The sequence below is a fragment of the Ambystoma mexicanum genome, chromosome 6p (assembly GCF_040938575.1).
Source record: "Ambystoma mexicanum isolate Mex_15411 chromosome 6p, UKY_AmexF1_1, whole genome shotgun sequence".
Taxonomy (NCBI): domain Eukaryota; kingdom Metazoa; phylum Chordata; class Amphibia; order Caudata; family Ambystomatidae; genus Ambystoma; species Ambystoma mexicanum.
In genome coordinates, this window is record NC_090935.1 from 346,144,302 (window position 1) to 346,157,246 (window position 12,945).

The window sequence follows — 12,945 nt, forward strand, 5'->3', positions numbered from 1 at the left end:
AATATCCTTGATGTAATCAGCGCCATGCCCATCCTCTGTCACAGCTCATCAATCCTGCTTGACTGGTTGGACCATCTGGTAATCCCTTTGGCATTAGTCACACTGTCAAATGGGAAATTGTATTGTACCTCCTATTGCAACGAATATATGTATATTGGCCTACGCCAAGCTGCTCGTAAGCCACTTGCGAAGAAATCCGTGTTACAAGGTCCTGACCTTAGAATCAATGTAAGCCGCCATTTTAGGTCAATCTGCCATTTTAGGATCGCTCTGTAAAGTCACCCTGTGAGTTAAAATGGTGGACGATGTCGTTCCGAAACACAACATGGCCGTCTAGACCTCTGTGTGTAGCTAATATGTAACTTGCCTGCAGGCCACTTGTTGAGGTCGTGAACTGAGACCTTGTCCTTCGCTGACCTGTGTGTAAAGGATTTCTTGGGTCAATGAAAATAATCCACGAGCATATGTTAAGAACAATGTATTCAAATACTGATCTAAGAACACTTGTCTAACTACATTGTATTAATGTTTGAGAAAACTTGTATGAGGAATCCCAGAATTCTCAGTTGCCGTTTAGGCTTGTTGACGTATGTATTAAAGGCAAACTAGTTGCATGTGGATATGCGAACTCAGCATGAACCCTAGATCAGTAATGTATTAGAGGAATATTAACCCGAAGAATGGTTGGACATCGTGTTCGCAAATGGTATAAAAGAGCAACGAATTCTAATGTACAGCGTCTCTCACTGAATACACCGAACCACGCTGGAGTTCGCTGTGTTGCACTGAGGGCCGATAGCTATCTGATTTTGTTTTGTTCTTTGTAACTGATTCAGTATAAATTAAAGATCTTTGTATGTTCCTTTGTAACCCGTGTTCGGTGTATTTCCTTTTGGGGTACTCAGCCTCGATATTTTTATTTTGTTTTCACAACACCATGGCAGTCAAGCACACCCACCCATCTGTAACTCTGAAAATGAGACTTCAGATTATTCTAGAACTTCCCTCCTCCATCTCACAATCTCAGATCTTTCTCAAATGAACCAGGACTGTGAATTGATTCTCCAAGAACTCAACAACCTCCTATCCTCACAACCAACATGGCCCAGGGAAACATGGCGGCATGGAATGAGGACTCTGACCAAACCGAGGGATGGTGATTGCTATAAAGCTTTATTAGCAACCAGCAAAACCTATCTATTCCTAACTATAAGTGGTTTCCTTACCTCAACGGGCAGTCGGGAACTCTGTGTAGTCCAAATCAAAAGTTCACTTTCCTAGTCCAAACTTCTATTCTGTCCCTACCACTTAAACACACATCCTAATCTAAGAAAAGTTATTTCTCCATTCGAGAAGAATTACCCCCTTCTCCTGGGTATGAGTTTCTCAATTTGCAGCTGTCTCAACTTTAAGAAATGTTGCGACATTCCCAAATAAAGAAAAAACAAAGTTCCACAATACTTGATAAAAATGCTTGATAGAAAATGTTCCTGATGCATGTGTTGTGAACTGGAAAGATTCACAAAAACACAAATGAGTGAATTCTGGAAAGAGCATGTATTGCTTGGAGGTGTTTGTGCACTTTATGACCATTTAGCATTTCCTCGATAATTGCTTAGAAGACTTGTGCACCCTCTTACTGCCTTTCTTGCTATGCTCCCGAACCATGTGAAATTCAAAGTTGTATTAAATATTCTTTAAGTAATAGACTAGTAAAATGTGTGGTAAGTTGGTTTATTTGAGCAGACAGGCTTCTTTGCTGCCTGCCTTGCTCATCTATTCTTTTCCACTCCATCTCTCTCCCTTTATTTTAGCTCGGCTGCCTACTACATCCCCCTTTATGCTACAGGAGGCGAGGCTGGATGATAAAATGTTCGTGTCCCTCTCAGCTCAAAATACTTCTCTAAATGCAAAATCCCCATGCACAACCAGTTTGAGACTGCCTATGCAAGCACAGGAGGCCAAGCGCAGCCGTTTGCTCCACTGCTCCAACTTTCAGCAGGTAAGCCTGCAACCTTACAGCAGTGACCTTGTGATCTGAACACTTTTCTATGTCCTATCGATTTACAGCTATTACAGATATTTCATCCTGCATGAACCAAAGAAAAACGTTATTGGTTTCTGTGGGTCATTCTCTTTCACCCTGTGGCTTATGACTCTTGCCTGGGGATTACACTGGAGCCAATTCTCCTTTTAGATGTTTTTCAAGCCCCTAACTTGTTTATTCGCAGCGGCAATCTAGTAGCAACTGAAGTGCACAAGCAATGAAGAGTTCTTGCTATATTTTATGGAACACGTAAGGAAAAGTATATTTCATATCTTTCACAAGGTACATATTCTGAACAGTAAAATCTAAAAAGTTGCAATCAGACATAAACACATTTTTATGATCAATACAAGGGGGTCAAAGTGGCGGTGGATGGAGAGGAACTTGCAAGGTACTAAGCACATTAGTGGACCAATGAAAATACATGTACTTAAGTAGCGAACAGAGACCATGTAATCAATCAGTTCATGAACATATTCCCAAATACTTTTTCTAAATTAGGTAATTAATACATAATACATACAATAATTGTTTATGAAAACACATAGTTCATTCACTATATAATAATTTCACAAGGGCGTTTCTGTTGGGACTTGAATCTATTCAACTAGATTTGAATCATTTTAAAGCACACATCATTCATTCACTGTGTGATCACTTAACAAGGGAGATTATTTTTGTATTTCAGATCTGATGTATTAGTCTGGTTGACATAGCCACACATGTAGACACAAGTGTCTTCCTTCTGCGTTTCGTTAAATGGACTAGGCTTCCTCAGGACCCAAAGTACTCAGTTGTAGTCTAAATCAAGTTATCATCTCGGGGATATCATAAGATGTGACATACTCTTCTGAGTTCATGACAGAAGATTAATTCAGCCTAAAGGTATGAATTAATAAAATAATTGGTTATTATCCTTGCAGTAGGTTTTAGCTAAACCTGATTGCCATATGATATGCCATGGTGTTTTACCTATCTTCCCAGTGCATTTGTGTTTAGGGAAATTAAGTAATTTGTTGCTGCATATTTAATTGTGGTGCTAGGAACAATGAATGTATAGAAAGTTCTAAATCATATACTTAAAGGACTCAAATTATAGGGAGGCCGAATAGATGCAGGTAACTACAAGATACCGGACAGTTGTCCATTGTCAAAATTACGTATTTCTAGAGTCCATGCTTACAGTGTTGTCTAATGCATTTGTTCCGATCTAAATCAAGCACAATAGATGTCCCATTGAAGTTCAAAATAAGTGCAAATATTTTAGCATGAGTGGGTTTCTGCATATATTGCAGTCTGGTTGAAAGGACTCCTTACCTTTAAACCACAAGACCGCGTTCTATTAGCGTTCCAAGAGTGGCACCCGCCATCTTGGAGTAGCCGCGGCAGTATATTTGGCGGGTGATGACATCATTATGTGCTCATGACATGAAGCTGTAATGACTTAAAATGTGTGCCATTGTATAAACAAATAGGTAATAATGTACTATGTTATCTCTTTGTTAAAAAGCAAAAGGTGAGGTGATGTTGATTATCTCATAATTTTGAATATATTGGGAGAGGATAGGGTCAAGAGGGCATGTTTATATGTTTGCCAGATAATATTGGTGTCGAGATGTATTCTGCTATGTTTCACCAGGGGTTAGATGTATAGGCATTTAAGCCCATAAATCACCATTTCATCTTTTCAATTGACAAAAACTGTACAGATCTCACGTTAAAAATCCAAAATGATTCTTCATAGTTAAGAGTACTGTCTATATCTAAGCCCTGGTGGAGTTTTTCACCAACCCACCAGAGCAGGCCTGTGAGCCGAGGTGAGGTTGCTCCGGTATTCCATTATTCCATCAAACTGGGAAAAATATTTGCCCCTTTGACTTCAACAGTCCCTTCTGAGGATAGAGCCTTAAATTCCTCTATAGCATTTGAGGTCTAAGTTTACTGATATTAGATCTTCACTTATTAGCACATCGGGAGAGCATCTGGCCCATCAGGTAGGTGGCAGGGAACATGGGCATAATCTATAAGTAAGAATCTGCATTTTCTTGGCCACCTGCGTGCGCCTTTCGGGTGTCCACCATTTAGCTTATTGGCCCTGGTGCCTGAGTGTCCCTACCCCTTTCGTATTCCCAATCCCCTTAAAGTCCCCCACAGAATCCTGCAACCCCTCATCCCCTAACTTCACTGCTCATGCTACTCTGGCCCTCGCTCCATCCGGGTGACCAGCATTGAAATAGAAAAGGGACTTAAGCCATGGCAGCCAGCTTTGTTGGTAGTTTTGTAAGGGAAACTGGGCACATGCTGTACACTTGTATATCATTTCCCTTAAAAAAAAATGTAATCGCAATTAGTGCCTCGGAGCCCGGGTTGCTAATAGTGATAACTCCCACGTTTGGCAATGGACAGGGCCAAAAACTGCCCTGAGCCTTCGCACAGGCCAAGTGACCGTTACCCATCTTTTCCTCCCCTGGAACGTGGGAGTTATCATTACCGAAGTAGCTTGTAATTCATCTAATAATTCCAGAGGCTGCTCCTTGTTTTCTTTTTCTTTGTTTTCCAAGCTTGATATTACTTGGTCTAACCCAACGACTGTTCCACTGAATCCTTAACTTGCTTTCTTGTCTAAGTTTATTTTGGTCTTGCTTTGCTTGAGTTGTTAATGCTTCCTTTCAAAAGGCTACTTTTCCCCATGCCTTTGAAAAGGCACCAGGTATTCCAGTTAAAATGTGAAACCTGGAAGTTTCTGTTCCTTCTATCGCCTGCTTCTTTTGTGCCTAATGACTTTCATAGGAAACTCTCTATCTTAGTTCTCATTATTTGTTTTCTCCCTTTATATCGTTTTTTTTCTTCATATACTGCTAATACTGTCCTTATTTATTTATTAAAGCAATTTGGTTTCAAGCTAACTTTCTGCTTATTTACAAAGAATATCACAAACTATATCAAATCCTCTCCTAAGTATGGTTTTTATACAATCAATAAGAAACCTACTATCACACAAAATTGCAAAGATCACATATAAAAATACAATTTAAACAAATCCCATATAATCATAAAAATATTAAACAAACTCTACAAAGAATCAATAGGAACAATAAGCATATAACATTAAAAATGTAGTGCTTCCAAAGACTTCCAGACCATGTAGATAGCAATGAATATAGAAATTTGAGAACAATAACAAAGTTGTTGCCAAAAAGCATGCCTAAAGTCTTTAACAAAGAAATCAAAGAATTGCATTCTCAAAGGGCTCAGTTTCTCACACTACATATAAATGGCACATAGTGTTACGCTCACCTGGACCCCACAGGGGTGTCGATCGGACCCGGACAGCTGCGGTCTCCTTCAACGTGATGCGTAGTGCAGAGATGACTGTCTGGACTGGCCCGCCTAGTCTTGTCTGCTGGACCCGAAGAAGTATTTTCCTTATGTTCGTAAAAGATGAGCTCTCCATCCTGCGTGTCTTGCAGGGGCACGTAGATACCAGTTACTTCACTGGTTTGAAGGTGTTGGGAGAGCTCCGGTAAGTATTGACTCTGAAGTCCCTGGTGGGATTGGTAAGTATCAAGTTCAAAGAGTTCAATGTGCCCGATGTTCACTCTTGTCCCCTTCCTTCCTTAAATTGCAACTGAGTTTGTGAGAAGAAGGTCTCGTAGCTGCTGCTGGCGTTCAGGTAAGAGTCTGTGATACCAAAAGCTGTCCGGTAACTATTGCATGCGTTAACATGTTGTTTTTTCCCTCTTTACAGATGCGGCATATGAAAATGTGGAGAGTTATGGAATAATACCGCCGGTGGTAAATCAGGTAAGTCTATGGTGGTAAGAGGTTGTATTTGTTGATTCCCTTGGCTCACCTTGTTTTTTCTTGTGTCCCCTAGGTGCCGGATTACGGCGAAGAAATGATGGCGACAGTGCCGGATCGAAAGATGCTGTGAGAACTGGTGAGTATGGCGCTGTGCTGGAGCTGGCGAAGCGGCGCGTGCAGGACTGATGTACTTTCCAGGTCCGGAGATGAAATGGTTCCGGAATTAGGTGAGGAATTTGAAATAAGTTCATTTTCTAACCTTGTCCTTTTCTTCTTCTTTATTCTAGGAGCTCCGGATTCGAGGCGGGCGTGGCAGAAGACTGGATGCTGGCTGCAGGCACGCGGGCGTGGCAGAAGACTGGATGCTGGCTGCAGGCACGGTGAGCGTCACGCTGCTGGATGCAGAATAACGCGAAGCATGTGCTGCTGTTCGGGTGTGGTTTAAATAGCCTCCAAAGTAGTTCCAGGTAAGAAGTTCCCTAGAGCCACAACCGAGTAAAAAATAGTCCCTGTAACAAAATAGTCCCATCCAGGCTTCATGTAGGCTTGTACTCTTTTGCAGCATGGTCTGCATCAGGTAAGTAAAGTCTATGAGCCTGGCGCCTATGGCGCCAGGACTGATTTCTATGATGAGCCTAGCGCCTAAGGCGCCAGGACTGAACCCAGACAGCCCCTAGCCGGGGCTGCTGAGGTTTAAACAAATGTCTGGATGCCTGCTCCCGGAGCTGAGGGCCTAGGTCCTGATGCCCGGGGGTAGGCATCATGACACATAGATTAAATGCAGCCTACTCCTTTACAGATCCTACATATTCTTTGTGTTCGGGGCATTTTTTCTCTTGCACCCAGTCTGTCGATGGAACATAGTAAGCTGAACCTGAAGCACATGAAGTGTCTAGCCACCTCCTACTAGGGCACATTTTTTGCAATAATCCCACAGTTGTTTATATGCAGGACATATTTTAACAAAATCTGAAAGTGAATGCTTGCTTTCTAAAATAAGTAACCACATTATCTGTCCCACAGCTCTAATTAAAAAAAAATAACTTTCCTAAAAATCCCTGCACCGTCAAGAGACTCCAAAGCACATCCAATCTTCTATATATATATATAAAAGTCAATTGTTCTGTGTGGGTTTGTGTCACGGAGTGTTGTTCCTTATACAATTCCACACTGTTTCACCAATCCGCACCACATTTTGCATAGTTACCTGTTATTGGCTACATGACATTTGGCCACCCCACCCCTTTCTGTGAATCTGCATTTTTTATGGTTAGCATAAGCTAATCCATTCATCCATTAATGTACACTCGTTTTAGAAGTATAGTTATTCCGAGCTATCCTGGTTCAACATTTGCTGAGAGCCATGCAGAAAGATATAATGTATACTTGTTATTTTGTAAAGCACACATTCTAGTTTTCTAAGCGCTAAATGTGGCCTGTTTTTGTAGATTATGAATCAGGCTTTGCTGAGTGTGTAAGGAAATGTGTTCATGCAGCTGAAGAGCGAATAGATGTTATTATAAAAACGTCACTCTTGGCAGATTGTCAGTTATTCTCGAGCAAAGAATACAGCCTTGACTGCGGGAGGAAGAGATAGCATGACAAATGTTTTTCTTTCTGCAGAGTTAGGGTGTCTTGTGCGGGAGAAAGAATGTTGGCAGGATATGCCTTGCTCTCTTAGAATATGTCCAGTACAGTACATGGCTATGTTGAAATGTATGCACATAGGTAGAAGCATGCTGTTTCCATGGAAAGCTTCTATGCATGTAATGTACGTCAATGCCACTTTGTATAACAGTGGATTTCTTTTCGGTGCGGGAGCTCTCATTGCTAGAGTGGGCGGATTGCTCATTTTGCTAGGGTTCTCATTGCTAGTGCTAGTGTAACAGCAGAGTGCTGGGGGCCTTGGCTTGTTAGTGAGCAGCTGACTTCCCCTGCCCTGCATAAAAACTGTTTTCTGTTTATTACTATCTCTGTGCCTCGTGTGATCTTATTTTGTTTCCATAGTATATATTTTGGGACTTATATTTCCTGGGATTTCACCAAAAGTCAAAATTTGTTTGTTGCTTTGTGGCTTAGCAAAGAGTTGTTACTTATCCAATTCCATACCGTTTCACCAAACTGCACGACAATTTGCATACTTACGTGTTAGGATCCTCCGTTTCAAGGCCTTAGGATGCACGATTTCCTAAATATTTGCACAGCAACGAACTGCAACACGCCAGGGTGAGGCAGAACAGTGACTAACAGGATCATTCATTTTCAACAATTGATGAGAGTGTTATCATGTCTGCCTACGGAACCCGTTCGAAGAATGGGTATTTTTGCTAGTGTTTTTATAAAATTTCCAAATTCAAAGGAAACATTCCAGAACGACATGCACACACCATGAGTCATAATACCTTTCAAAGTCCCCAAGATGGTAGAAGAGTCTGATCGAGCAAAAAACACCCTGGCAAAGAGCATGAGCCTCCTTTTCATTATATGAACCCTTAAAGTGTTTAACAACAATTGAACTGCAAATGCTTGAACAGGGATGCATTGAGGTAAACTCCACAAATATCTAATTATAAAATCTTCAAGTCAAGTGATGGCCTTCCAATCCGGCCTAATATTGGCCTCCAAGCCAAAAGTCAGAATGTATAATTCTAACAAGGGCAACAAAGAATAATGCTCCCCAACCGATCAAAATTTTTGACTTTGGAGATCAGTGGAATGATTTTTTGTTTTAGGCTTTTGTACAAATACATTTTTACAAGGTTCTTACTGATTACAAGCCTTGGTATTTGAACTCTTCCACCACCTCGATAGCTCCTCCTTTAAGTGCTTAATTATACTTTTTGGGTTTACCACTCTTGTCATAAATGAACAATATTTTAGTTTATGCCTGATTCAAAATTCAGGAATTCTCCTATGCTTATTTAGAAATTGCCTCCAGAGTCCACTGTAGCTCACTAGGTGTTTTGTCCAACAAGATCGTTGGCGTAGGCCAACCACCCAACCTCGGTTGTACTAGCCTAGGAGGAAGGTTTTAGATCCTATCTATCATACCAGGGAAATCAGAGATATAGTGATGAAGGAAAATCAGAGATATAGTGATGAAGCAAAAATGGTGCCAAAAGCCAAGCCCAATGGACAGAGCAGCAGCCCGGCAAGATGTCCTCCCTGCGCAGATGCTATGCTTGCTGAGACCATTTTTAAACAGCGCATAGAAAATGACCAGGTCTCGAATTGTATATTACTGTTTGCTTGTCACTATAAACTTTCCCTCTTTTTTTAAGATGTGCATGCTGTTTTCGATACTGTTAATCACCTAACCTTGCTTCATAGTCTTTCATCTCTTGTGATATCTGGGTCTGTTCTTCAATTGCTTTCTTCTGATCTTTCCCACCCATATTGCTTTCTATTAAAAAAGCGCATGGAATTCCGGTTTTGTGTCTGATGCTATTCTTAACTGCCAGGATTACATTATTTCAGTCGTGGTTTGGCATGTCGCTATCAACATTATAATACTCTTAAAATGCTGGTCATCCTACACTTTCAGCATCTAAATTGCTATTGCAAACTGTTGTATTTTCTCAACTTAATTTTTGCTCTTTCTATTTTGGTTCTGCATGTTACGCTATTTTGCCTCTCACAAAACCAAACGTTGATGGCTGGAAGGGTTTGAATAAATCATAACTACGGGGCACAGATCTGGGTAACCCTCCAGACCATTGCTTTTCATCCTTTCAAGCCATTACAGAAGGGCAGAGACCATATGCAAATCAGGCTTGGTCCCACCCCAAAAGGGGCAGTCCAGCCCGACCTGCTAGGCCACACCCCTTCTGCACCAGATCACAAGCATCCGCAAACATGTTTCGTCCTTGTTGGGCCTCATCAGTGAGGAGCAGCTTGGGTCTCTAGGCCAAGCAGGTTCGCGAGCCACCTCAGAGCATATATTCGGCTATTTGCATTCTTTTTTGTTTAAGCTTCTTATCTTCAGTGTCTACTTATTTTTCACTTCCAGTGCATTTTGGTTATCAACGTGTGTGAATTCCTTTCAAATGTGTCCATGCACTGGCTTCTGCTTCTTCTGCTTATCGCTACCTACTTGATTACTTTGTTCTGCTTCTCCGTTTATTCTTTCTTCTCATTATTCCATTTGATCCTTTTCCAATTTTTCTGTCTTGTCAACCATTAGTCACTGAATTGCAAAGCACTTTGGATAAAGGATGTAGCTCAGCAACTTCAAATAAAGAACTCCCTCTTGCTGTTGTCGCCCTCTGCAAGTAGTACTGGGTATCTGTGTGCTCCCTTGCCTCCTCTAATCTTGAGGATACACAATGTTCATAGTGTGACATGTGCTTCCTTAGCAGTCCATCGTTCTTTTGGCATCGCCCTATTAAATGCATCAGTTGGCATGAAACGAAGGAGCTAAGGATTTGGCTATTAGAATGTGAGTGGGGTACAAAGAAATATGATTTGCGATGGTCACTCCAGCAAGTGCGATACATGTTGGCAGTAGTCCACCAGTCCAGTTTAAAAGCCCACGTGAAGAGGGAGCCATTTCCGAGAGTCGTGGCAACAGACCGTTACAACCCCCGAAGTTGTTTATTGCAATTAGCACAATGTCTGTACAACTGGTGGTACTAATTTTTTGGGTTGTAAAAAAAATGTGACAATATTTGATGCAAAAACTGCCCGCAGGCAAGCATATTGTCAAAAAAGAACACAAAGACCAATATGAGATGGCCAGCATAGAAATAAGAAAAGGGAGCTGAAAAGTTGCTTTTTTTTCTCTTTCATCAGTGGAGTGCGCAAGTACTAAAAGGAGCAGGAGAAGGAAAATGGGTGCGTGATGGAGAAGATGCCGCCAACCAGTGTGGGGTGGTGCGTTTTGTAAAACATGTATGGCCTGGGTGACAGTGGGCAGCAGAGAAAAGGAGGGGTGGGTGCCGCCAACCATGATAATGCTCAGAAAGGTGTTACAGCCTGTGATCCAAGCTTTCCCATTGGTTGTTGCACCCAAATAGGGAGGTTCTGATATTTCGCCAAAATTGTAGTATAGCGGAAGTGACATCATATATGTCATGACTCCCAATTACATCATGTAACATGAGATGAGAGCCTGTGACCCAGAAGAGGGGGCCACTGTACAATATTTTCAAACATTTGCAAGTTCGAGGCTGCCACATGTTAATAAGCAGTGACTATAAACAAGCACAAACAGCTACTTACACTATTCATACAAGATCTTTAGGTTAAAACACAGGGATTGCAAGACGTAAAAAAAAACTACTCCTCTTCCAAATTATGAAATGATATTATAATTTATTTTATTTATATTGCGCCCATACACAAGTGATTCAGGGCGCGACGAGGCAAGGGAGGGGTACAAGGGAGGACAAAACAACGATCTTACAAGTACCAGTAACATTGAGAACACGCAAGTGTAGCGGAGGAGGAAGTGGGGAAAGTGCAAGGGGCAGGGGAGGAGTGGAAAGTGCTGAACACATGAGCAAAACCACAACAGGTAGTGCGGCCAGAAGGTGGCAAGTGCAAGAATTAAGCGCAGAAACGAGTGTCAAATAAGTGCAGGAAATGGGACTGTAGGGTTGCAGGAGGCAAGTGCAAGGGTTGCCAGGAGGCAGTGCAGGTATGCAGTTGGTTGGGCAGGGATCCTGGCCCGAAGTCAGAGGGTAACCAGGTGCCCGGTGCAGAAACAGACAGAGATCAGCAGGGGAGAGGAAGAGAGATGGCAACCGGAGATGGTTCTTCTCAAGTTTCAGAGAGGCAGGGAGGCTGTTCCAGAGGCAGGCCCCAGCTGAAGAGAGAGATCTACTACCAACTTGTTGCTTGGAGAAGCGACTGACCCCGAGGGAGTTGGAGGTGGAGGAGCGAAGAGGCAGTTATGATCACATGTTGATGCTAAGAGTAGCTAATGCAATACGGGTATGATGCCCAACATCCTGTAATGTGAGTGGAGCCTCTACTGCCATGTGGCGTCACCCCTCCGCCTCCATCACTGCTCCCTTTGAGAAAACCTCATTTGTTTTCAGGATATCCGTGCATTTCTCCACCTTGGATAAACATTTGATTCAAATTACACAGAAAAATATGCAAACACTTTAAAACATGCTTTAAAACAATGTATTTTCCTAAGCTATACCTTGTTATTTAACAAGCACATTTAAAATGGAATCTGGGGGTTCAATAGGATTTCAGTGTTGACACCTTGCATACCTGTCCATAGACGCCCCCCTTGCCAATCAATACTCCCATGTCTTTGCAGTCTTCCATGATCTGGCTCATTTCAGCAGGTGGAAGAGGCTGGCGGCTCTCCTGTGGCAGAAGAAGACATTGTCATTTAAGGAAAATGAGACAGTGCGGCATGTACATCAAAGAGTGCATTATTCCTTTCTTCTGTAGATTTGTTCCAGACTGTGGCAGCCTTAACAAAATAGCAAAGCGAATATCTTTAAATCTTTCACGCATGCAACCGCCTTTCTTTAATAGTCAATTCAGAGATAAAGCCATGAGAATATAACCCAAACTCCTCTGCTGTGAAGTTTGGGGAAGAGTTAAGAAATTGCAGTTTAAATATTTATAAATTGGCACTGGAGAGTGCATGGGGTCAGCGATTCTCCTTCACACAGAACCATGATGGATAGAAGGTTTTGAATGACTCATAGGCAATGGCAGCCTCGAAACCATTGCAGCTATGGTATGTCTTCCTCCACTATCTTGGACCACACAGCCACACCGGTCCTGCGCCACCAAACACCACCCCATCACACCCCACTGCTCTTTCAAGAACATTCCGATGGACGCAGTAGAAGGAAACCTCATCACCTTGACCTCCATTTTACACCCCTCGGAGAATGTCAACACCCTGCTCAGTGCAAACACACCCTAACTGAGATCACCAACGTCCATGCATCAGGAAACTTGTCAACAACCGTACACCCTGCATACCTAGGGAGATCCGTGACAGCCAATGTGAAATGTGCAGACAGGAAAGGTGCTGAAGAAAATCCCTCCAACTAGAAAATCAAATCGCTCTGTGAACCCTCCATTCAGCACGCAACCTAATGTATGGGTCCAAAAGAGGT

At 42.1% G+C, this 12,945-nt stretch overlaps 1 protein-coding gene across 1 annotated transcript in view; it reads right to left on the reverse strand.

Annotated features, from left to right (window-relative positions):
* AGXT2 (alanine--glyoxylate aminotransferase 2) overlaps positions 1-12,945 on the reverse strand; it is a 988,366-nt gene that overhangs the window by 34,679 nt on the left and 940,742 nt on the right. Inside the window, exon 13 of the mRNA XM_069627115.1 lies at positions 12,077-12,175. Within this exon, the coding sequence (XP_069483216.1) occupies positions 12,077-12,175 (99 nt within the window). The remainder of the gene's footprint in view (positions 1-12,076; positions 12,176-12,945) is intronic.